Raw genomic sequence first — 27,200 nt, forward strand, 5'->3', positions numbered from 1 at the left:
TTTGTATGAAAATGACAGCAGTGATGGTGATGACGGCGATCTCAGTGAGGACTGCATCTATGATGACCTCACACCAGCTGGAGCTCTGCATTGGGATACAGATGACGATGATGAATCCAGTTTTGAAGGATTTTTAACTCTTTACATTTTAGCTTGGTTGCTGATTGAGCTCAGGGAATAGTACTCTTAAGGTATCATTGTTGATACCTGATTGTTTATGTTAAACCTATTTTCTACTTACTGTGCTGGTTTACTAATGTTAAATGACTTGTCCTTTTATTTATGTTTTTTATTTAAAATAAATATTTAAATACATTACCCCACTGATGTCTCTATTTTTATTAAGTTTATTTTCATTTGTTTGATTATTGAAACTCACCAATAGCTTCTGCACTTTCCACCCTAGGCCTATGCTCAAGTCAATCAGTTTTTTATGGTTTCCCAGGTAATAATTAGGTACATCGTCTTATACTCAGGTCGGCTTATATTTGAGTATATATGGTAAGTTAGAAGGATTCAAGTTCAGAAGACAGTCATATGACCCAAGGGAAGCGTATTAATCTACAATTTGGTATGCATTTGGTGCAAAGTCATAAGCAAATATTTAAGTCCAGCAATGCCTATTAATTCTGCCTCTGTTTTTCCATCCCCCATTGATATGTAGCCAAGGAATATACACTAATGTTCACTCAAAAAGGTTATCATAAATAGCTTTGATTGACATCAACACAAAAAGAAGCAAAAACTACACCAACCAAAAACCTACTCCACTGAAAGTTCTTTTTTAAGTCTTATTTATTTCTTGGTATCTTGTCCTGTTTCATATTATCTATTCTGCCTTGCCTCTTCATTCATGTAGCTTTTTGTGGATAACTTTATTTTACAACAAAGCAAACAATTTATTCTTCAATAATCTAAATTGTTTCATCTTTGGCCAGTTGAACAAAATATTCTGTGAGATAATGTGCCTTTCCCCCTTCTTTAAAAAAAAAAAAGGCAAAAAACCAAGTAGAGCTCAACTTGTTTTATTAAGTTCACTTTCGTTCCCTTCAAGCTATTTATAAACTAAAACAAGCCATCTCCAAGTGAGGCCATACTCTAGGGGAAAGGATCTGGTAAAGTTGTTCTCATGAGTCCCAGGTTTCATAAGATTTTATAAATTTATGGTTTAAATTTGAAGCTGAGAGCAAACACAAGATCTGCTTAAGAGTTGTACAAGCCCCCAATAAAATGATTTTTTTAAAAATCTGCTAACCCTTAGCTTCTAAATGCTAAGCTGGTCCTTTGTTTCCTGGGGAAAATGACTTCTCCATTGGGTTTCACCTTCTTTGTGAAAGCAAAATGAATTTAAAGATACACCCCAAGTTTTAAAAAATATATACTTCATAATCAAAAGGAAAGAAGAAAATACATGAAGATGCACAGAGGAATTACCTATGGGACATGACATTATGAGTTTGTTACTTTTCTCCCTTGTACTTTCCTTGACTCTATAGTGCTTATGTGAAAAGTATTCAGTATTCATTTCATCGCCATATTTAATAATATTCTATACACTCAGAATAATTAGAGCTTAAATGAGGAAGGTAGCAAAGCTTGGCAAATTGCCTGCCTAAGACCATCATGCGGCCGACCTCGAGACCCGGCTTCCACTTTGTCACGCCTTACTGCCACGGAGTCTTCCACATTTTCTAAGTCTTCTCAGAGTTTTCACGGATGATTGTTGATTGAGCTTTGCTCATTTGTCAATCAAAATATTCTGATATCAAAATGCCTGTAATCTCAACATCAGAAAACCTAATCTATAATTATATCCATTAGGAGTCTGCTTTCAGCTCTATGCACAGCAAAATTAAACCACAGATACTGAAGCTAAAGAAGACGGTATCAATACATGAAAGAAGAAAGAGTTTGGCCTTCCGGGTAGAGGAAATAGCAATAAAAAATTCAGGGCAATCTAAGACATGCCTGGGCAACTGTGAACTGTACCACTTTGCACTAAAGCAAGACAGCCTGGGAAGTGGTGCTACGAAGGCTCTGCATGCTAGGAGAGGAAGGATGCTGGAACATTGCAGAGCTGTACCCCCCTCGCACAACCTGCCAAGTGCCCGTCCTACCTTTATACCTTTGTCTCTTCCTCCCTCTAACCCACCCTTCACACTCCACCAAGACTTTCTTTCTCAAACATAGATTGCCTCATGCTCATTAATAGAATTGAAAAAAATTATCACGCCCATATTAGGAGGTTTGATAAAAGGTTACCGCAATTCCTGAGACACGTGGTGCGAGGAACACTTGGAGCAAACACAGAGACTGCACAAGGCGTTTCAGAAGCCAAGTAGGAACCCAGCACCCTTATCTACAGAACTGTGAACTGTAAATTCTTTCACAAATGAGCTTGCTATTCTTCTTTGGTGAACACTGACTTCTCAGATGTTGCCAACGAAGCCCGAATTATTCTGTTCTTCTAAAAAATATCTTTTTCATGTCCAGTCTGCTCCTAAATGACTGTTTGTAGACATCACAACAGGATCTGAGAATCGTTCCCTCCCCCGCCCCATGTTGTATTCTTTTTTTTTTTCATCTATGAATGCCTTGGGTTTTTCAATGAAAAAGACAACAGGTCAAATCAATAGGAATCCTAAATCTAAAATCACATCATTATGGCTTTATTCTTTTACCTTCTTTGGGTGGTGGAATCGTCGGAGGGAAAGTCGGTGGTTGAGTGGGAAATGATTCTATAAACAAGAAGAAAAAGAGTGTGAGTTAGCCACCTCATCAGTGGGGAATCATGGAGTATTAAGTCCGCCAGAAAGCAATGGGATGAAACTGCCCTGAGAATTGAGAGACTGCTGCAAGTCAAGCATCAACTATGAAAGCGGCTCCAATCCGAGTCAGTGCACACACAAAAAAAGAAAAGAAAGTGGCTCCATCCTTTCCTGTATCCTCAGGCTGAAGGATTTTTCCCCATAATCCAGGTTAACCAGCAGACGGCAATGAAATCAAACTGTCAGCTACAAAATAGTGTCAATGTGGATTCAAGGCAGGAGTCCTGACAGCCTATTTCAGATTTAGCCTCTGAGTCCTTTCATACATAAACTAAACTCAGTGTCCAATCTGGCTACTTATGGATTAATCATCAATCCTTGTCCAGTAGTGCTCTCCCCATTCCTGCTTTGGGTGCCCCAGGATGACAATGTAATTTAGGCCACTCTCTGTTCTGCTCAAGACTAAATCTGGAAAGTTCTTTCCAGTCTGAGGATGACGTGGAAACACAGGCAGGCCAGAGTTCATCTGAATCAGGTCAACCTGGTCGATGAGAGATGAGAAATCTTGACACTGTGCTAAGGGTTGTTTTGATGAAAAGATGCTAGGTGGGGATGCTAAGTGGATTAAAGCCTTCAGTGAATCCCCTCTGATCAATGACCAGCTTGGTGACTACCTTTGCCTTTAGACAGAGTTTACTGGATTAAAATGTAAGCCTTCATCATTTGTTTTTCTCTTTTGACCCATTTTTAATTTGTTCTAGTTTTTATTAATTTCTGCTTTCTTCTGAAGATTTTCTGTGTCTGTGTTGTTGTTGTTTATTGGTATCATTTCTTTTATATGAAATCCAGGATAGGTAAATATAGAGAGACAGTAGTTAGATTTATAGTGTCTTAGGATTATGGGAAGGGAGGTTGGAGAGAAATGATGAGCCAATAATAATAAGTACAAGAATGAAGAACATGTTCTAAAATTGGTCATGGTGATGACTGCACACCTCTTTTTCCTATATTTAAATCTTTGAATTGTATGGGATATGAAATAGATGTCATTAAAATTATTCAAATGAATCAAGAGATGGATAGATAGATAAAATAGATACATAAACTCAGACTCTGGGGATGGATAGCCCAGAGTAGTGATTCTTACACTAGCTCCCCATGAAAGAGGGCTAGAAGTTTGGCATCATTAAGTAAACATCACACAATATTATCTTATCAAATATGTATCTCTTATTCCTGACACTAAAGATGGATGAAAAATGGATGAAACATTTCTGATCTCATTTTCCCAAAGAAAGATGGGGAAAGACTTCCATTCTTTAGCTTTGTTGAACAATACATGTTTGGAGCAGAGATTGAAAAGTGCAGTACTAGCCAAAAAGATATTTAAGGGTCACCCTAGAAGACAAACTGGACCAATGCACAAAATAAAACAAGACACATTTCGTTAATTATGCAGGGAAAACTCCCACAGATCATAGGCTTTCACAGGGGGGATTTTCAGACTCAGGGGAGAGTACCCACCAAGGAGTTGGAAGGATTTTCACTCAGGTGATTGATCCCTGGTTGGGAAAGCTCTAAAAAACATTCCTTCGTTGGAACCAATGCTGGAAGAGATGAATGTGAAGATCTCTTCCAACCTTAAGATCCAATAAAAGAAATTTAATTGAATAAAATGACTCAACATAAAGATGTTAGGTAACATGACACTCGGCATCCCTGAGAGGGAAAAACTGCCCAGGAGTAAATTTTTAAGTGAAATAAAGCTACTCAAACACTATCACAGTATCATCCTGTTTGTGAAGCAGACGAGGCAGTGTCAAAAAGTTCGCACACCACTTCCATTTTCTCACAAAACTTTTGAAGCCCATCACGCCTCTCACATCGAGTTCACCACTATCCATAGGTCTGTGCATCACACACACACACACACACACACACACACACACACACACACATGCGCAGAGACAAAAGCCCCACTGGTTGCTGATGGATGGCCTTCTAAAAGTCATGCTGCATTTCAGAAAGGAAGAATGGAAGAGAGGAAAGATGACATTTCATGTATGCTCTTCTGCGGCATTCTCATGGCAACATATACATATATACATAATTAATTTCATAAGCCAATTTTTGAATCGACATCATTTCAAAAGTAGGAAAAGGTGAGAAATTTCAGTACCAAAACATATGCGGCGAGGTCTTTGACAGCACCGCACAATGCTTGGCAAGCCTGATTTATTTATTTGTAAAATCTGTGTAAGCAGTGGATTGTCTTTATTCTTGTGCATCTTTTTTTTTCAAGTAGAAAACTAAGGCATGTCCCAAGTTCAGTTCATAAATCAACAATCAAATTAATGAGGAAATATGTCGTCAGATGGATATGCTTGAAGAAAGCATCTAATCAAACAACAGCTTTCAGAAGAGGCCGGTGACACCTGCTTATGTTTACAGCTTCTATGTGGCAGACAGATGGTCCTTGTCTTCAAGTGTATGAAGGACTGTCACATGGCGCAGAGACGTCTAGATCTGCACTGCTTCAGATGGTTGGACTAGAGCCCATGGGTGGAAGCTATAAGCAGACAGATGTTTCCAACACATGGAAAACATTTACATCAAACAGAGCTGTCCACACTGGAATGAAGTGCCCTGAGTTGGTAGTTAACAAAGTAGACTTAGACATAAGAGGAAATGTAAGTAAGCCAGTAGTTCTAAGCTCACGTGATGTAGCGGTGAGGCAGAGAATAAATACAAGCCAAGACTGTGCAGCAGCGGCAGTCCCTTGAGGACACATGCATTATGAAAGAGACAACAGATTGGCACCTTGAAGGTATGTGAGTCCTGTGTTGTCAGATCTTCTAAATTTTCAAATATATACTTTAAAAAAAGGATGGCTTGGAGAAACATGTCTGCTGATGAGATAGCACCCCATAATCATCAGCAGGTGACCTCCAAGATGATAACACCAGAGGTGACCAAATGAACTTCTTCAATGAGATGCAAGTGGAATCGTTACTGTCACCACTGGAAGTAAAGGAGTAGGTATTTCAGCTTACAGATGAGCAACAAGGTGTTCACTTGCTCAAGGCCCCAATGCTACTAAGTGGCAGAACAAGTGTTCTGACCTAGCCTATTTGACTTTCAATCTTGTGTCCTGCTAGACCTGTGTTAACTTCAAAATTATATGAATAAGACGGGGACTAAGGGAGAAAAAGGGATACATTCAAAAAAAGGGGGGGTACATTCCATAACATGGGTGGACCTCCAAAAATAATGCCAAGTGAAAGGTGTCAAATGACGCCACAGATCACATATTATAAGATTCCATGGGTGTGCAGGGTCCAGAAAAGACCAAGTCTAGAGAAAGACAGAAGGTGTGGGGTGAGAGGTTGGGGCAGGGACTGAGACTGCAAACAGGTAGATAAGAGGAGGCAGGGCTCACGAAAATGCTCCCAACCAAGACTGTGGTGATGACTGCACAATGAAACTAAAACAGACATATCTGATGGTATGTGAATTATCTCTCAAAGTACATGAATAAGATGAACTACTGAGTATCTCAGGTTTAAAAAATAGTATCAATGATTCAGTTTATCTGATTTTCGGTCTGTTTTTGAGGATCACACACATTGATGATGATGTTCTGGGTTTTTCCTGCATGTGCCAGAGAGGCTGAAAGCTCTGTATGCACGGCGGCCAGATCTTACCAAAAGTCACAGACCTGAGACTGGGGCTTCCAAGGGAGTCAACTGCCAACCATCTACCCAGACGTAAATCTTTAGGGATTTCAAGTTTGAATTCAAGGTCCTGAACTGGGGCCATAAATGTACTTCTGAATTCATTAATTTAAATAGTTTGGATATTTGTGGCCTTTTGGGTCAGGAAAGCTTGATTCAAAGCCATTCCAAGAAGTTTACACCATTTGTGCTCTCCCAGCACAATGAGCTCAACACGGAGCCAAACAACTGTAAGGCGGGCACAGGACAGGTAGTATTTCCTTGTGTCGCACATGGGGATACCGTGGTTCGAAACAGACCTGGCAGTCACAGCAACGCCCTTCAGAAAACGTACAGCATCCTTGCTTTTCATGTTGTACTTTGCCTTTTCCTTTGGTGGATTAGAACTGGAAAAAGTGCTAAAGCCTCGGAAATGGGCAATAACTCGAGGGTCAGGGAAACGACACACTGGCTCCATTCCCACCCTCGTGGCCGTGGTAATGCGGCTTTGGTTTAATGTCAGAGCTCAGCCCTTCGCCTTCATTTCACGCCCCACATACCACAAAGGTTGCTTATGGATTCAGATCACAATGCGAGGCATTGTTTCGGGTACTTTGCCATCCTATGGCCTTATGATCCCCTGTGAAATCTACATGGGGAATGGAAACAACGCGTGGGGAGGACGTCAGGAGGCCACATGCAGTGAATTCTGCAGCTGGATACGAGAAGTCACACTGGTCTTGCGTAGTTCGCTGGGCTGCAGTAGCCAATCGTTTTCTATGGGAGAAGAAATTTTATACGAGAGGAGAGGTTTAAACTGCTGCTTATTCACAAAGAGTACACACTTGACTTACGTGTTTTTCCCATGATGCTCACAGCGGGCCCCTCAAGCTCCTGCAGCTTTGTATAAACGCTGATTTTATATTGTGAATCTGGCTGAAGTTGATAGAAGCAATACCTGGTTGTCCCTCCACTCACAGTGGATTCTTGCTTTTGTGAATCTGAAATAAAAAGCAAACCCGAAGGCAAACATAACACGTGTGAAATCTAACAACAGTCATCCGAAGAGTAGCTTCTAACATGCTTCCCGTGCCTCACCCAGGTCATGTACCTCCACAACAAATTATTCTTGTTCTTAAAGATGTAATACATCCAACGGTGGACGTTTCCAAAAAAATTAAAGAACACATTTTAAATATACAATAAAAAAATCTATGAAAAGACTCCAGAAATCCACCCTGTGCTGAGTGGGGAACAACTTGTGTATCTAATTACATGTTTACATCTTACGTGAACTGTGGGACAAGTGTGGGCCTCAGGATGTTACTTTTTGAAAAGAAGAACTCCCCTTTACTTAATACGAATCTCCAGAGCACAGTCAAATTGACATTAAAGGCTACGTTCATTTGGCCCTGTACAACTTTCTACTAGCCGACAAGAGGTTCAGGTAGACACCCTTCTAGGCGGTAGTCTAAAGATGTAAGTATGCAGTCATAAATTGTAGTGGTAAGGGAGGGGGAAAAAGAGGAGGTGACATCAAAGAGCTCAAGTGGAAAGACAATGTTTTGAAAATGATGGTGCCAACATATGTACAAGGCTTCCTGACATAACTGATTTATGGATTGTTAGCATATCTGTAAGAGCCCCTGATAAAATTATTTTTTCAACATTGTCGTTATGGGCATCCTCTGTGCTTTGTGAACTATGAGGTGGGTTTCGAGGGTCCCCGAAGCTTCATCTCTGGATATATAGGCTGTTTTAAAACTACGAAAAATGCAGCCTTGGGGAATCTAGAGATACCCCATCCTGCCTAATCCCTCCCTCTTCGCCTTTATTTTCCATTGACACTCAGGACAGCTTCCAAATACAAAGGCGATCCCTCAGGAGTCCCAGGGACCCACTCCCTGGACTCACGTAGGAAGGACTTCCTATAGATAAATATTAAAATGAGTATCAACATAAATAAAAACCATACTTGTTGACAAGGCTAAGAGGGGAACATCTTGCGTTCAGCAGTCATCATTTCTTTAAGGTGCATTTTGAAAAGGGAAACACAGAGAGCCCTAGATTTACACAGTAAATTCACATGTGCCTTTCATTACAAATAGAGATGTTTTAGGCGCTCTCCTAGACCCTTTGTCCTGATGAGGAAACAGGGCCTGGTGCTAAGAGACTTGGGGCTCGCCCTCTAGGCTGTAGAGCACAGTCTCCTCATTCCGAGGTTCTTTTTGTTCCCCCAAGCAGCTATGGCACAAACAGCTTATTCCAAGTCATGCCTCCTCTGTCTTTTCTCTACAACGGCTTAAGACTCAGAGCACTTTGGAGACTGGGAAACCTGCTGACTTTCTTCACTCTCACATCCACAGCCACATGGCTGTGGATTCTTTCTACTCATGATTCCCAGAAGATTTCCTACATGCCAGGATTTATGTTTGGGATGTAATGCTAAAAACAACCACTGTCAACATTAAATATGCATTTATCAATCAATCAATCAATCAATCAATCAGTCAATAAGCATTTATCCTAGCCCAAGCACTCTTCTCGGGATTGTAAATGATCACCACTACACTTACAAGTATCTTCCACCTAAATACAAAAAACTGAGAACCAGGAAAGTTAGTGATTTACTCATGCACTAAACAGTGGAATTGAGATTTAAATTGAGAACTCAGAAGATATCGCTTTACTTTCCATTAAAATATCGCAAAAGAATAAATAGAATACAGTCTTTAAATGCATAGTTATATAAAATGTTACCCCGGTTCTTAATAAAATGCATATGTTAATACGACTACATTATATTGTTGAATTTTAATATGGATATATTAATAGTCAAAATCGCTTGAGACCTATTGAAAACCAAAAAGCAAACCCACTGCCATTGAAGAGATTCCAACTTATATATGGTGTCGGAGACCCTAAGTATTCATGGTAGGAAACAGCCTCATCTTTCTCCCCTGGGGTGGCTGGTGGTTTGAACTGCTGACTTTGCAGTTAATAGCCCAGAGCTTACCTAATAGTTCCATCAGGTTCCTAGATCTGTAGTGCACCTTGTAAATCAGCAGACAAGATGACTAGTGGGGATGGGATGAGGATTCCTATCTTATCACTGCATTGGACACACCTGCCTGCTTTGTGACCAATCTCAATGGGCTTTGTTTCATGAACATTATGCTACTGTGGTTGTTAGGTGCCTAGAGTCGGTTAGTCCCGATTCATAGTAACCTGACAACAAATTGTTGCAGGGTTGTGGCCACCAACCGTGCCCGTCCATCTTGGGGAGGCTCTTGCTCTTTTGTTGCCGCGCTACTTTACAAAGCACCTGTCATTTTCCAGCTACTGGTCCCTGACCATTTGTGCTTCTGAAGAACATTCTGGTTGTACTTCCCCCTAGACCAGTGGTTCGCAACTTTCCTCATGCCGTGATCTTTTAATACAGTTCCTCATGTTGTGCTGACTCCCCAAACCATAAAATGATTTTCATTGCTATTTCATAACTGTAATTTTGCTACTGTGATGAATTCGGCAACCCTTGTAAAAGGGTTGTTTGACCCCCACAGGGGTCACGACCCACAGATTGAGAACCTAGACTGACCTGCTTGTTCTCTTGGTGGTCCAAAATATTGATACTTTCAATATTTTCATTTCGACCACTATCTCGTGAGAAATTAGCTGAAAGTTAGAATCACAGCTGCCATGGAAAGGGAAATCATGGGCATTTCCCCAAAATTGATCGATCTTCCTTTGATCAGTGAGCTCCCCGTGAGTTAGCATCTCGCTGATGACAACAATAAGTCTGGGTCGTAGGACGCTATCGCTGGAAAAGCTACCAGGGTTTGCCCAGAAATCAATGCTAGAAATGTTGTCTTTCTATCATTTCCTGTATATTTCATGGATACTCTTGAGGTAGCTTATAAAAGGATTTTACTGCTAAAACAAATCTACAAAACCATTGGAAACCTGGATCAGGCACAGTAAAATTAATGGGAAACAGTACCGGGCTTACATGAATGGGCGTGTATCCATGTTGTTTTTGGCCTGTCTCATTCAAGTCTAATGGCTTGGCCTTAAAGAAAAACATGTAAACTGATCAAATGATGACTGATTTCCTCAAACCCTCATGCCAAAAGGAGTAAGTTACCATAATATCTTACTTAGGAGTTGGGGTGAGGAGAATTCTGTGTTTGTGCATTCATTCACAGGAAGCAAGGTCACAGTTTTCTCTGGGTTGCTATGATGGTGATGATAACAACAACAACAAGTAAAAATAAACCCAAACTCATAGCTGTCAAGTCTATTTCAACTCAGAATAACCCTGGAGGGGAGCGTAGAGCTGCCCCATAGAGCTGCCCCTTAGAATTTCCAAGGCTGTACGTTTTCATGAATGGCTGCACAGTGCAGAGAGTATCATCAATGGCATTGAGTTATACATGTTGAAGTTGTTGAAGTGGAGGATATTTTGTTGTGTGTATTTTTGCCACTATCAAAAAATAATTATACGAATAACATGTTCTAAAATTGATTGTGATTATGATTGTACAACGCTTCTTGATATGATTGAACTATTGAATTGTAGGATACGTTGGTGAAGTGCCAATAAAACTGTTAATAAAAAAGGACAAATAAGCCCCTAATAAAATGTTAAAAAAAAAAAGACAAATAAGTAAACTACTGAAACATATATATCATGACTACGTAAGGTAACCGGAATTCTTAAAAAAGACAGTACATCTTAACAAAGGTAGAGACATCTTTATGGAAATATATCCTTCTCCTATGAAGCAGCTGGTGGGCTCACCCTGTTGGCTATCAGCCAAGTGCCTCAGCACAGCACAACCAAGGGTCAAAGAGAAGGACGCCACCTCTGTTCCACAAATACTGACTCAGGTCCACAAAGAATACTCAGGATCAAGGAAACTGCTCGGCTGAAGTTTTTGTTAAAAACCAAATACTTCCACTCCCCAGGTTGCTCAAATACCTTCATCCTCAGCCTTAATGCCATTGCTTCATGAAGTCATCGCCTGAGAATAAGTAGCACTTGACATGACCTTTTGCAAGATTCTCATCTCCACGAAGATAGGTTTTTTCTCCAATGCAGCAAATCTCTGCCCTACTAAGTGTATACTCTGGCAGATGGGCACATCAGCGCCCACAGGTGGAGGAAAATGTGGTGTATAGTTTGAATCTTTTTCTACGAAGTTACAAAGAAGTTCTCCAACTAAAGGAGAAGAATACAGCACTTGGGCTTATTTGGCGTGTAAGTACTTGAACTTGAGGGAAAATTCTATACCCAAGTCAGTGCCAAGTCAACTCAAAAACAGCTGGAAAGGACAGAACCTTAGAGCTTCCACAGAATGAATGGAGACTCTCATGGGGCTCTGAGTTACTCAGGGCCAATTGAAAGTCTGTCACTTTGGTTTGTCCTGGAATTAACCAGGAGCCTACCACTAATTTGGCAACTGGATGGCTGACTCCAAAGCAGGTTTTATTACAGTCTCTCCTGAAAGGACCTTGTCCTTCTGGCGATTTTCTTCTTCTTCTTTTTTATTGGCTATGAAACAGTCGTATATTTACATAGATAGAGTTTACGATCCATTCCTGCCCACTCTTGGTTTTTAGGATTCAGGGAGACACGAATAGGCCCATCAACACCAGACACAAAGGTGGGAAGAAACGAGGTCTGGAGACTCACTTTCTCTCAGGTACTTGGCCTCAGCAACAGGCCTGTGACCCAAACCAACCTGATATGACTCAGTACCTAGACTTTTACTTCAACTAATAAGAAAGAGAAGCTCTCTGGTCACTATGATCATATCATTCTGGGCCAATTTACACAGCCTGCTGAAGAATGAAGGCAGATGAAGCAGAACAGAGGGCTGGAGCAGGACCTCATCTTAGTAAAAGTGTTTGAGCAGCTAGAGCCGGAGCTTCATGAAGTCAGACACTCTCAGACTTCTCACCAGACTCGCCAATAAGGTAACCCTTTTGCTTGTCACTTTCCTCTGGGTTTGTGTCCTTTGAAAACAAGCTGGAATAATATAACCCGCTAGTTTCATAACAAAAACTTCGAAACTCTCTATGCATTTGCCACCGTGAATAGCCTCAAAAGAAGTAATTTTAGAGAAACTAACACCCACAGAAGGCTGATCAGTAGTTGTGGTGACAGCATGGATTTCATCTTAGAACACCTCTTTCACCTCAAGGTGTACCTGGCCAGACTACCACAGGGAATATATTAGAAACTTGGGGGGATTATCTAGCAAAGAGTAGGAATTTGGCACAGACACCTGTGAATGGATCATTTGGGGACATAACTTTTTTTAATTTATAAATCATTTTGTTGGGGGTTCTTACAACTCATAACAATCCATACATTAATTGTATCAAGAACATTTGTACATATGTTGTCATCATTTTCAAAAACTTTCTACTTGAGCTCTTGGTATCAGCTCCTTTTTTCCCCTCTCTCCCCACCCCTCCCACTCTTCTAGGGACATAACTTCCTTCCAACACATATAAGAATCAATTCCCATTTCTCTCTAGGGTCACCTCTGATTAGAGTGGAAAGATGGAAATGTCTGCAGAGGCAAAATGCAACTGATGGGAGATATTACAGAGAAAAAACAGCCAGGGTTCTGGGAGTCATTTGCCCATGGAAGAATTACCATCCAACCACAAATGCTTCCAAGGCCATGCATCAGGATGGTAACCACACTCCTATGTCCAGTAAAGAAACTCATCCTCACTCTTGGGCAAAGTACATGACTATTTCTTGATCCAAGCTCTACAAGTTCAAAATAAACAAAAATCTAAACAACTGTCTATTCTCCACGGGCCCTCCCACCCTTCCTCTTCCAAATCCTCTTTTTCTATGGCTGTGAGTTAGAAGTTGCTCTTGAATTTGGAGCCCTCGTGGCACTGTTGGTGAAGCAATGATCTTAAGTAAGACCATTGGATGTATGAGATGATGGTGAAATGAGCGCAAAAGCCTCTCAGTGGTGAGAAATAAATTACACAGCACCTCTGCTCACACTTATTTAAGTGACTCAGTCAGAGAGACTTCTGGTATCCTGAGCAGACAACTGAAGAGGACCAAGCTAACTTAATGTGGAGATATGAAGAAAGCGTGGAAGTTCTTTTTGGCCAGCTTTCAATATGCAGATGACATAACCTGGCTTGCTGCTAGGGAAAGGTACTTACCGTATATACCTGAGTATAAGCTTACTCAAATATCAGCTGAGGCACCTAATTTTTTACCACAAAAACTGCATAAACAATGTGCTGAAAAACTTGGCTTATACGCAAGTATATACAATGTACTAATTTTTCATTTTCTTTTTTAACAAAAGTCCCTAAATTCCAATACTTCTGTATAAAATGTGATGCAGCTAGTTGTAGAAAGAGAAATCAAATATAACAAGAATGTATAGTTGTTTCTTAAATAGTTGCCTATCTTTCAACTCCTCCTGCTTAAGTAACCCCTAAGTCATATTTACACAACCACTAAATCCATGGGACTTGGCCTGACTCTCTCTTCCGTAGGGTTTATTGTGAGTAAAGCTACTCCCAGATGTTACTCTACATCATTTTGAAGGGCTTCTTCCCTCACACGCAGGGGTTTAAGCAAATAGTGGCTTAGCATCTCTATCCACACAATGTCTTGGCTCAAGTTAGCAGGGATTTCCACTACACCTCCTCAGCTCATATTAAAAAGGGGGCACAATTGCAATTGCTTTCTCCTTTTAGGGATTGAAGCCAGAGCAGTATTTCTGGGTTTTGAATGCTGTCATAGCCGGGGATGTCGCTGCTGTTGACAGGTGCCATCGGGTCTTCTTCGACCCTCACACCCCCATGCACAGCAGAAGGAAACACTGCACGTCCTGCACCAGCCTCACAGCGGTGCCTCTGCTGAGCCCCCTGTTGCAGTCATGGTAACAATCCATCTCATCAGTGGGTCTTCCTCTCTCTCACTGCCCCTCCACTTGGCCAAGCATGTTGTCCTTCTCCAGGGACTGGTCTCTCCTGACAACATGTCCAAAGACGAAGCCTTGACATCCTTGCCTCTAAGGAGCGCTCTGGTCACACTTCTTCCAAGATAGCGTTTGTTGGCCCCTTTAGCAGTCCGTGGTCCTTTCAATGTTCTCCACCACCTCAATTCAAATGCCAGGGAGATGGGAACTAACAGTCCTATCCTGAGGACTTAGCTGTTTCGGCTCTTTTAATGGGGAAGTTGGTGGTCTTTTGAAGACAGAACTCTACCAATTTAACTACCAAGTTGGAAAGATTAAAGACAAAATTCATCTGAGATTCTCTCTTTTACCCATAGCCTGTCTCAGCCTAGAGAGCAACCACATCTTTCTTACTGTTTATAACACTCTAATTAATGCTCATTATTGATTCCCATAGCTAAGAAGATTTTATTTTCTGAATACTGTGCATGCTACTATCAGCTTGTTTTGCTCTTGTGGCCAAAAAGCTTCCATTTCTTGGATGAAGATGCTTTCCCTAGATTCTCCCAGTTCAATCCTCACAGAATCCTACAAGACCTGTGCTATTAATAGTTGGGGAAATGGCTATTTGGAGACGCTAAGTAATTTGTTTAGCCAGCCAGTCTGACACCATATTCAATATTATTAACCATCACATAACCATGCCTCCAAAATTAGAAGGTTCTAATCTAATGTGACTCACGGACTCCCTGCTGGGATGCTATAAGACCATCGAGGTACACAAGTTTGGGAGTATGGGTGACTTCAGGGTAGAAGTCTTCTCGCCTTCCACACAGGGAACTTCAGTTAGATTCCCCACCAATGCCCTTCATGTGCAGCCAGCACCTGCTCCTAGTTGAAGGCCGATGTGTTGCTGTGACCCTGAACAGATGCCCAGGAGCTTCCTGACTAAGACGAACTAGGAAGAATTGCCTGATGATCTACTGCAAATGCCCAGCTAATGGAAGCTCTGTGGATCCCAATGGTCCCATCTACCACCAAGCATTCAGATGGGACAGACTGAGCAGCATCTACTTCCATTATGCAAGGAGTCACCTCGGTGGAAGCCAACAACTGCAACAATAAAAATTACAAAGAAATGATATGTCAATTATTTGACAAAAAAACAAAAATCAGTAATGGTGCGTGCTTACCTTGAAGGGATTCTATAACTACCCTGTAGGCTGTGGCATGTCGATGCAATTGCCACTGAGCACACAAGCTGGTCATTTCAATGTGGTTGGCTTGGAGATTGGTCACATCCAGGGACACTACAATGAAACAGAAACACAACCCTTAAACACAGTATACAATGTTACAAACATCTGCAAGTATGAAATGAACTTAGCATTAAAAAAAACCAATCCTGTCAACACATCCTACTCTAAGTAGAGTCTAAAGTAGGACACCCATCAACTCCCAAGAAATTGGTGTACAAAATGATGACCAAAGAGAATAGGCTGCCAAAGTGTATGTGGAGGCTCAGCCACAACCAAATGTCCGGCGCAGTGGCTGGTGCACAGTGGGTGATTTCCATCTTCCTTCATGGCTTATTAGTGTCTTCTGAATATCCCACAATAAAGGTACAATGCTTGTACCATGAAAAATTAAATAGATTATGCAATTTCCCACCCTTGAAAAAAAGATGTAATTACATGGGTTTACGTAAGAGAACTGAATACAGCTCCAACAGAAATACAAGAGACGCTTCAAAAGACTTGATCTTTAAAGCATGACTGAATGAGAATGAACAAATAACGAAAACATCTAGAAATAACAAGGTCTATTCAGGTAATAAAATACATATATAAGGGCCTTTGCAAATGTTCTTAGTAATCTTAAGACAGTGTGACATGCAAAAAGGATAACAAAAAAGAAAATGTTTGGCAGGAGGGGGGGGGGAGGAGTTGAAAGTGTTTTCTGTCCGTGACAGTGAAGAGTTGAAGAGTTTGTCGTGTGTCTCCATGGAGAAGGTGACGGTGTCTACTTTCCCTAATGACTGATATGACTTCCGTCCATTTCATTTTTCCTTACTTCTCATTTGGTGACACCAAAAAACTGCTTAACATTAATTTTAAAGTGGTTATAATAATATAGTCAACTTCTTTGATTTAGGTTATTCATTTCTATTATTTAAAAAGGGGGAAATATTTATTTTACTAAGGCCAATCAAACAACCCCTGCTACACCCCATAAAAGGGGAAGTCAGTCATGATTCTTCTGACTACACCAAATAAAATGTGCTTTCATTTCATTTATTTGCAGTGGTGTTCACTTTTAGTTTGCTTGAAACTTAAAACACCTCTTTCAAAAACACCTCATCAAAACTTGGCTTGAAAGATAACAATATAAAACAATTCAGCGTGCTCGATCTTTTACGATATGTTTGCAAGGCTCAACATGGTTACTGAAGGAGAGAAGAGAGATAGTCGCAGAGAAAAGAGGACAGAAAGAAGAGACAACACCGAGTAGGTGAAAAGAAGCCAATAGAGAATTATGGAGAAAGAGAAGGGGGGACTCAGAAAGGGGAACCTAGATGGGAGAATAAAGATGAACTGGAGGAGGAGAGGAGGGATAGGGGGTGAAGGGGTGGGAGGAAGTACAAAGAAGGTCTTCATTGGTATTCGCCAAGGAACGATTGGCTACTTGAAGGTTACAGTCATGCCTAGAAGTCTGTAACTCCAACAGATACTGATCTGTTGAACAAGATCAAAAACCACTGACCACAAGCTTTGCATATCTGTTCAATACACACGTCAGTCTTTTAGATTAAATGCATTCAGTGTCTAGCCTACAAGGTCTCAAAGTATTCCATGAAAGAGAGATTTCAAGAAGCTTCCTGAAGGGCTGATGCTATGTGAAATCTGGGATGATGGTCAGTCTGATTTGATATAAGCTTTAGCCCTTGCCTGAAACTATTGATCATGGGAATGATCAGATGACAGAGGAGACTGAAACAGGAATTGCAGAAAAAACAATTTGCCAATAATAATATTCCTGGAGTGTTGGTTATCTGCTGGGCACTTCACAGTCATATCTCTTTAATTCTCACAAGCAGCCCATAGACTAGATATCCTTTTCTGCATTTAAGAGTTGGGTACTAAATCTCAGCTCCAACTTAAGAACAAGCAGTTCCTACTCGATGGCCGTACTTGATTCTTGCCCTCAGGAAAGGAAAACAGAAGATATGGGTGCTATAGCAAAATGTGGCAAAGAAATCAGATGATGCCCAGCTATCAGATAAAATACTTTCTCAGGTCTTACAGGCTCATCTCCTAACAAGCAGCCATCTAAGTGAAATGTCAACTAAATCCACATGGAAGAAGCACACCGTCATCATTCACTGAAGGATTATAAATCATATAATCTGAAGTCGAAGGAAGGATTATTATCAGTGCCTAAACTGTGAGAATCGGGTTTGCAGAAGGCTACAATGACCGTGGGAGCCCAAGATTCATTTGGGGGAACGACATAGGAAATACACCTCCAGTGAGCTCCCTCTGTCCACAATGGAGGGGTGGAAGGAAAGTCGTTACTAAACAGAGGCCACTGGAGAGATGAGTATAGAAGGTCAAAGGCATAAATCTGACTTGAACTGCTAAAACTTTGTCAATTAATCCCCCTTGGATGCATGCGGGACCTGGTCTGGTTTTCAATATTGTCTGTATTTGTGTTTTACTTTGTTTTTGTTTCTTCATATTAGGGTGTATCTCAGAGATAATGTGTCAGTGGAGATCACCCTCTTGAAGTTGTGTTATGTGGTTTTCTGTGTTTCGGTATATGAAACCCAGGATTGATGGACCGATAGGGACAGCAAGTAGAATAAGGATGCTTGGGTGGTGGGGCCCAGTGGTGGTGGGAGGGTAAAAGAGAGACGGTGTCAAGAAGTCCAGGAAGAAAAAGAGTGCTTGAACACGGATCACGGCAGCATGGTGCAAGTCTGCCTGACATGATGGAATTATGGAGTGATATGATATATGCGTTAGCTCCCAATTAAAAATAAAATTTTAAAAAGGAAAAAGAGTTGGAGAAACGTGGCCTCAGAGAGGTTGAGAACATTGCTCAAGGTCATGGCTGCAACAGACTCAAGGCGTGTTCTCTTCATTACACCGGGACCACTGCTCCCAAATAGCAGGACGAACTGTGTTTATGCTGGGGATTCATGGATTACCTTCACTGGGGATTCAAAATACGAAGGATGCTTGTAGTCACTACATGGATGTTTTAAGATACTTACGTGCAAAAGCAGTACATTCATTCAAAGAAATGTCTTAAACAGATGCTCTGGAGGGCTGATACACATCAGGGATGTGGAAGGTTCATGCTGAAGTTTGGAAAACATTGCCTTCTGACATGAGTGTTGGAGAGAAGTGGTGTATGCCGATGGGAAATCCCAGATGGTGGGCAGACAGCATGAAAGCCCATAAAAGAGTTGAGGACAAAGTTCATGCAGTGGTACATGTACTATTTATGGACTGTGTGTGTGTACACGCACACATGTATGTGTTCAGAAAGGGCTCTGAGAAAAGACACACTTCCCGCCCATCCATTTGCAACTAGTGTTGGCCTCCTAAGCCACAGGCTGGTTGGGAATTTTCACCTCATTTGAAAATTCCCAACAAAGACGTTCCAGAAGGAAATCCTATCTGTCAGCACCGAGTCTCTTTGAATGCCAGGTGCTGACATCTTGCCTGCCAAGCAGGAACCCTAAGTTCAGCCCCCAGCTGGGAGCACCCTTCTCTTTCCACCCAGCACCAAGCAGAAAGAGTAATGCCCAGGAGGAGAAACACCCACTGCCAGATGGAAGCAGAGGTCGAGTTACAGTAAAAACAGAGCGGCAAACCCGCACGTTGGGGCTGAGAGAACTGGAGACGGGGCTTACAGGTTTTCACCACGCCTGTCAGAGCATCACTGAAGCCCGAGGCCTGGGAGGCAAATACTTTCACGTTGTAGTCCATCCCGCTGAGGAGATTTGTGATAAGAATGGTGTTAATGTCGGCTCCCACAAACGTTTCCAGTGTTGGCCCAGGAACTAAAGGAGAGAGAGAGAGTGCATTTTAGTTACAGCAGAATATGTAAGCTTGGACGCACTCTTGACGAAGAGTAGACTTACTCAGCTGTGTTTTAGTTGCCCAGCGTTACACAGCAGGAAAACAACCGGGCTAAGTTTGAACTCTAGGTCAATAACCAACTTACCTGACTGCCGTGCTAGATGGTTTTTAAGAGACCTAGTTCTTTTCTCAAATATTTCTTTCCCGGTGCTCACTCAGACAAGTTGTCTACCTGGAAAGCCCCTATCTTGTCAAGGCTCCCCAGTAGAACCGCTAGGCTGCCGTGGGTCACTGGGGCATTTGGCAAATTGAATCCATCATTTTTCATCACCATTATTTCAGACGCCCTGCTTGTCCTCAGCAGACACACACAATGGTGGGACCAGTAGGTTTTTAATGGACAAGATCTTGCCCTGCAGGGCTGGGAGAGGGCTATGGATCTGTCACCAGGGCAGTGTCAATCATACTTTGGAAAACAAGACAAATGACACTCTTATTCCAAGACCCTTTACCAGCTGGCTTTGCCATGCCTTTCCCCTACACCTCTGTTTCAGTCCAGTTGGGTCTTGGAGGAAACACTGGAAATACTCCTTGCCAAAGAAAATCCGCCTCTTTCTTTCAGTCTTCCAACGTTTTGAGTGAGTGACAAGTTTCTAAAATACTTCTATGTTCTTGCAGAAGCCCCTTCCAATCATCGATTTTGTATATTTGTGTAATTGTGTATCCCTATGTTATCTGCACCAAGATTTTTCCCACGCCCTGAACGCTGAGAATCACTAATAGTGCAAAAGATGGCATACCGTTTTGTGACGTGGCCTGGAACAGGCTTTCGTAGCCTTGCCACCATGGACATCTGGGGCTGGGTCCTCGCTTCTGGGGAAAGCCAGGTGAACTGTGGACTGCTGGATGCTTTATGTCAAACTCTTTCCCACCCCCAAGTTATCACCATCAACAGTATCTCCAAGCATGGCCCAAGTCCACTGAGCAGCCAATCACAGATGAAGAACCACTGGCCTACGACACAGCTGTTGGCCCCTGGATGACTTGAGCCAAAGAACAAATTTAGCTGGGCCAGCTAGCAAACTCTCACAGACCTGGGGCCCCAAACAAAGAGACTAAAAATCAGCGGTGAACCCCAAGCGCTACATCTAGAGCAGGCTAATGAGTGCAAAGCTGAGGCTTGCTCTTTCTTTGGCCTGGCTATTTGGGGCACTGGTCGAACAAATTGTAGGTGGGGGTGTTTGAGTTATATCTTCATGAAGATGGAGACTTCATGGACCTTGGAGCCTAAAGGTTGGAAACTGTTCCAGGGGCAAGAGCAGATATGAAATAATAACAATGTATCATTTATCAAGGGGTCTTGAGGGTGGGAGAGGGGGAGGGAAAAAGAGCTGATACTAAGGGCTCAAATAGAAAGTAAATGTTTAGAAAATAATGATGGCAACATATATACAAATATGCTTGATACTACTGGTATATGGATTGTCATAAGAGGTGCAAGAGCCCCCAATAAAATGATCTTTATAAAACATAGAGCAGCATCTCAAACTATAAATGGAGATGAATGGAGATTTTTGTGGACAACATGTATTTTTATGTGGCCCCCAAACAACATTTTTGGGTAAATTGCGGGAAATAATTTGACAACCCCTTCCAGAAGTTGTGCTTAAGGCCCAGATCTAGAAAACTGAACAGACCTTCATGATGTCTACCTGAAATGCCAGCAGCCATATACAAAATTACACATGTTTCGGATACACTAAAATATTCAGACCTATTTAAATGTCAAAAAAAAGTGCTAAGTTTCAGGAGGTGACATCGTTACAGGACCCCCTCACCACTGGGAAATGGACCAGGGGTGCAATCCACCCCATCTTGGGCCATGTGCCTGTCATTGAGGGAAAGAGAGGAGAGAGGGCTCTCCTGGTCAAGCTGATTGAGGAGCTGGTGGGAAAAGTTTCTATTACCTCAACCCTAGAGCACTGACCAGTTTTATCTTCCTGACATAATTTCCAAAATGCTGAGACAGGGTTTAGTCAATGGAATTTTTCCAACAACCCAAGAAAAAGCAGCAGACTGAGAAATCAGAGGCTCTGGGTATTTACACATAGTGTACACATTGATCCATACAGCATCTGATTCCGATAGAACCATGAGTCCCTCAGACTGGTTCCTTATATGTGTGTGGCTGTGTTGCTGAGGTATAGACCAAGTTCATTATTTGCTTGTTCACTTGCCCCAGCACAGTGTATACATCGGGGTTGTCACTCTGACGATCTGACTAGAAATTTCCCCCGGCAAAAAAAAAGTAAGAGGCACTTCCCACCATTTTTATCAATGATAGAACCAAAAGAAATGAAAAGAAAGTTTCTTAATATGGATCTGAAAGCCCTCATCGTGGTTATAATATCTATTTAAAAATCGTTACTTACCACTAACGGGTTTGTAGACAATTCTGTAGCCTTTGACCGGGGAGGACGGTGGATCCCAGGAAATACGCAGTCGGTTGTACCACTCCTCTGAGACCTGTAAGTTCTTGGGACCAGACAGCGGTACTGAGCAGGGAGGAAAAAGAAAAAAATAGGTTCAGAATAAGTCTCCTCTCTACAACCTAGACATTTGTCAATAAAATCTGCCGTGTCCTTTCATGGTGCCATATACATGCACGACCAACCTGTATTACACGCAGAGTGGCAGGATTCTGAAACATCAGAGCTACTTTAAATAGGAAGTATAGCAAACATATGGAGTCCCAGTGGGCCAAAAATCTTGACGGCTCACCGCAAGGTGGGTGGTTTGAACCTGCCCATAGGGACCTTGGTCTGTCTAAGGATCACAGATAAGAAAACCTAGCAGGGCCATCCTATTCTGTCACATGCGGTCACCATGAGTCTAAATCGACTCCATCAAACAATAATAGGGGAAATGACTGCTCTTACAAAAAAGCAAAACAGCACAGGTTTATCTGAAGTGCAGCCATGAATTCAGCCTCACTTGGTCCTTTTCCTTAGTGAAGTTGATTAGAAGAGTGTTTCTTCAAGATGTGCTGCTGTCTCTAGACCTCTTGATTCCACCATCTAAAGCAATGCTGAAGGTGGTGTGTCACACAACGTCAGTGATGACATTTATTCTTGGAGGTTGTGATTCTTTATTATTTTTCTTTTGCCCTATTCTTCGTATTGTCTATGCTACTTGGTTTTACATGAGTATGTATCCTTTTTTTTGTTTTAGCAAAACATTGATTTATAAGGAGGGCTTTTTTTAAACTATTATGCATAATGATAGATAAGGGTAGGATTACATTCCTGATAGAGTTTCATTGTGTTCGCCTTTGATTAAAACAAATAGATCATCCACTAACACTTTAAAATAATTTTACTATATACCAAAAACCAAACTCAAGGCCACTGAGTCAGCTCCTACGTCTTGCAACCTAGCAGGACAGCCTAGAACTGCCTCTGTGGGTTTCCATGACTGAACGTCTTTACAGGAGCCCAAAGTCCCATCTCTACCCAAAGGGGCAGCTGGTGTGTCCGACCACTGACCTTGAAGTTACCAGCTCACTGCATACCCCACTACGCCAGCATGGCTCCTCATTTCCACTATTGAGAGATCATCAAGTGTAATGGATGGTTCTCTGTAATTAGGTATATCCTATTTCTATTATAATGGTCTTTATTTGTGTGAGTCTGCATGTGTGGGTCCTCTTATGGACTATGCTCACTGTTACTATAAACCCAGCTCACTGACATCAAATGGACTCGACTCACAGTGACCCCAGATAGGGTTTCAGAGCTGTAACTCATTATAGGAGTGGACAGCCTCATCTCCCTCCATTGGAGCAGCTGGTGAGTTTGAACTGCTGACCTTGTGATTAGCAGTCCAAAGCTTACCAGGCAGTGCCACTACGGAAAACAGCTAACAGTAGATCTGCTTTTCTAAAATGGGAGTGGGGAGCAGGAGTCCAGTTCTCCGGCAGTTAGATGAAGCCACTACATCTTCCCTCCTCCTCCTCCGCCTCCGTCCCCCCACCCCACCGGTGGAAGGGCCTGAAGCACTTTCATGGACCACCAAGGTGTGGTGGGCAGTGGAGCCATTCCACAGAGAGAAGTGGGAAGGCAGACAGGATGCACTTTGGAGAATCAGCAAGACTGTGAAAAACGACAGGTGACAGGAGACATGAGTCCTTTGCAATCTCAGCTTCCACACCTGAGCAAAGTGAAGCTCAGAGCAGTCAAGCAATTTCTCCAAAGCCCCACAGCTTGTAACTGCAAAAATAGGACTCAAACATGGGGTTCCTACCTCCAAATCTCATTTGCTCTTTTCACAATACTAAACTATCATATTCAGGGTGCGTAGAAGGAGGCAAACATCTCCAAGTCATTAGCCAACTAACGGGTCACTAGGTTTGTGCACCCAGTGAATGAGACCAGCTGTTAATCTGAACAGTCCACTCAGAGATGCCTTGGAAGCAAGGACTGGCAACCTGCTCAGTGACAGAATGCCCCAGAGGTCCGTGCCGCTCTGTCTGACACATGCGCGGTGGCCCCGCGTCGGAATGGCCTTGCAGGCACTGGCAGAGAGCTTCACTCACAGGTTCTCCCGGGAGCGGAGACGCTGACACCTTCACCATCCGTGTAGATGGGAGTCACGGTGACTTTGTATTCCGTATCCGAAAGCAGAGGCCTCAGAAGGAGATGATTCTGACTTCCGGGCACCATAACCTGAACCGGAAAGCAAAGGACATCGTCTCAGTATGGTTTCTGCTGCCACCGGCCCACGGAGGGAGTGGGCTGCAGACACCTTGCGATGGCAGAAGCGAGGGGAGCTGTTTGGGTTGGGATGAGAAGAGAAAGAACATCCACGCAGAAGCAAAAACAAACTCACTGGCATCCAGACAGGTCCAACTCACAGTGACCCTGCAGGACAGGGTAGAACTGCCTCTGCGGGTTTCTGAGACTGCAACTCTTTCTGGGAGTAGAAAGTCTCCTCTTTCCCTGAAAGAGTGGCTGGTGGCTTCAAATTGCCACCCAAAGCCACCTCCAGGTCCCTCTGAAACCCTCATACTAAACCTGGCTTATAATCACTAACACAGAAGGTTTACACTAAAAACCCTATACCTGGTGGGATCTTCTTCCCTTGATGTGCAAAAGTAAAATAAAATAAATGCAGGCTTAAGAGGAGACGGATGATCTGTGTGGAAAGCAGGTGCTCATGATTCGAGGTGTTCATTCTGTAGCTCGGTGACCCGGCTGCATGACACTTTTAACTTTACTGAAGGGTCCTCTAGAAAGTCCCGCCTGTGTTCTTTACCCCTCCAGGGATCCTCTGACCTCAGCATCTCCGTCTTTCCACGAGGATGGGGCTCAGCCAAGAGCTGCAAAACCACACAGTGGATCCAAGTTTCCCAACTTGGAACGTGTATACCAGCAACACAAAACCTGTTGCCGCTTTTCTTTTCCGAAAAGAGAGTGCTTCTTCGGTCTGAAGCTCACCATCACTCGGAGGGTCTCTGAAGGGGCCACCCTCCAAGTGGCATGTGGCAGTAGACTCGTCAGCGCCCAAGTGCTACTGCAGCGTGCCACGTGTGCGGCAGGGCGTATGGGCCTTCCCAAGAACGGTGGGGACCCGAGAAGCCGCATGTTCTCAGTGCTGAACCACAGGACACCCTGCCTGTGTTCCAGCTGATTGACACTCTGAGCCATTTAAGGAATTTAATCATGGCGGGGGAGGGAAAAAAAGCAAGGATGTAAGAACTGAACCAAATGAGCCTATGGGTGTCACAAGACTCGGACAGCTGGAGACACTTTTCAATTCAAGGACTGAGTTCCATGCCAGCAGGCCGAGGGCTGAGCTGTCTATTCCTGGACAGGGAAAGAAACCTATAAATCATGGAATAAGCCCCAGAGAGCCTCGAGTTGAACCCTGGGCCAGCTGTTACTAAGATGTGGTTCAGCCCTGTAAGCAACTGGCTGGTTCTTTCTTTTTTTTTTTTTTTTTTGAGGTTATTTCTTAATAAACAAAAGGAAGGCTGAAGAAGGTGACATCATGTTAGAATAATATGATCGCTGCTGCTTTGGAAAGGGGTGCTGGAGCGCATCTGGTGGTGCCGCTGTGCGGGCTCGGGGGCCGGCGGGGGAGATGTGTGAACCTTCTGCTCTTCTACCCAAGACGATGCAGTGTCCCCACTCACTCTCAGTCGACATCTCAGCTCTTCTTTTAAGGACCTGGGCAAAGTCTCCTAAGACAAGACTGACAAGCACAATGAATAAATAGACAAAATAAAAGTATTTTTTTAAAGGTTTGCTTTATCGAGACTGGCTAGACAACCCTGGCTCTAAGGGATGGAAAAGAGGACGTGTGCTTGTCCGGACTCGTCTTACCCCATTGATGTAGCTTCCTGCAGGGTGTTCCTGTCAACCCTCACTCCGTTGGCACTCGCAGCCTGGCTGCTCACTCCAGGCCGTCTGTCTAGCAAACCACCCATGCAGATGTCTCTTCAGTAAGTTCACCTCTCAGGGGGAGACCTGCCTGGGCCTGGGACCAATCAGATTTAGACTGCAGGGCACTGAGATGTAGTGTGACCATTCAGAAAGAACCATTTAGCTCTCCAGGAAGATGCTGCGCACGCAGGTTGATACGAACAGCTATCGTGTAGCTAATGTGCCAGGGGATACTCTATGTAATTGAAGGTAGCCATGCATTTCGTCTCCACCATAACTTTTTTTGACATAAGGAGTATCATTAACCACCCCCCCCCCTTTCCCAAAGAGATGTAAAGAGGCTCATTTTACAGATGGGAAAACTGAAGCCCACACAGCTTATTTCGTGGAGGAGTCAGGTGGACCCATAAGGAATCTGGCCCATGGCACACGACTCCACAGCACTACGTGGCTGAAGCACTTTCCACTCCAATCATCTTCATTCTCAAGAGTAAAATGTAAATCTCTTTGATGGGTTTGATGGGGTCTCAACATTCCTCTGGTTTGTTTTCTGCTTTTGAATCTAAAACAGATGTTGCAGAGCCCAGCAGGTGGTGGCTTTGTGTCTATAATAATAAGCAATGCTCCTAAGCAAATGAGATGCAAATCTAACCAGTGAATTTCTTGTTTTTCTTTTTCTCGCCCCCACCACCTGCCCCCGAAATGGAATTTCATCTCTGGCTTCATTATTGCCCCAATCTCTGCCAAGCAGTCTGGACCACATCCAGCAGCCGTTCCCTGCAATAAAAAGAAGACTCCGTCCTTATCATTAAAGAAATCTCATTCCACAGAAAGTTCTGCTTTCTGGGCAGGGCGTCTCCAATTCTCTGTGGTAAAGAACTAGGTGCTAACCCACCTGATGGGATGGAACAGCAGAAATGTATGTGAATGGATATATTGGAATGTGCAAGATATGTCAATTAAATATATATATATATATATATATATATATATATAAACTAGGTGCTGCTGTTGCTGCTTTACCATCCATCCACTGCAGATCAATCGTTATATAAAAATGAAAACGAATTGCTAGATAATTGTATGCTTGGATATATAGCAGCAATATGAAGTGCTGATCAATGTATCTACAATCCTAATTTCTGTACTAATCTCATAGGAACCAAGTCACTCTGCAAGTAGGTGCTTGGTGGCATTGTCGGGAACTGTGAACTGCAAACTACCACTGCATCCT

At 42.7% G+C, this 27,200-nt stretch overlaps 1 protein-coding gene across 3 annotated transcripts in view; it reads right to left on the reverse strand.

Moving 5' to 3' along the window:
• COL14A1 (collagen type XIV alpha 1 chain) overlaps positions 1-27,200 on the reverse strand; it is a 218,803-nt gene that overhangs the window by 100,534 nt on the left and 91,069 nt on the right. For all 3 annotated transcript variants that reach the window (XM_075549323.1, XM_075549322.1, XM_075549324.1), the window contains exons 20-25: positions 24,118-24,247; positions 21,956-22,078; positions 19,355-19,504; positions 15,627-15,743; positions 7,336-7,482; positions 2,682-2,738 (exon numbers count right to left, since the gene is read on the reverse strand). In XM_075549323.1, coding sequence (XP_075405438.1) covers positions 2,682-2,738; positions 7,336-7,482; positions 15,627-15,743; positions 19,355-19,504; positions 21,956-22,078; positions 24,118-24,247 — 724 coding nt within the window. The remainder of the gene's footprint in view (positions 1-2,681; positions 2,739-7,335; positions 7,483-15,626; positions 15,744-19,354; positions 19,505-21,955; positions 22,079-24,117; positions 24,248-27,200) is intronic.

This window comes from Tenrec ecaudatus, chromosome 5 (genome assembly GCF_050624435.1).
Source record: "Tenrec ecaudatus isolate mTenEca1 chromosome 5, mTenEca1.hap1, whole genome shotgun sequence".
NCBI classification, from domain to species: domain Eukaryota; kingdom Metazoa; phylum Chordata; class Mammalia; order Afrosoricida; family Tenrecidae; genus Tenrec; species Tenrec ecaudatus.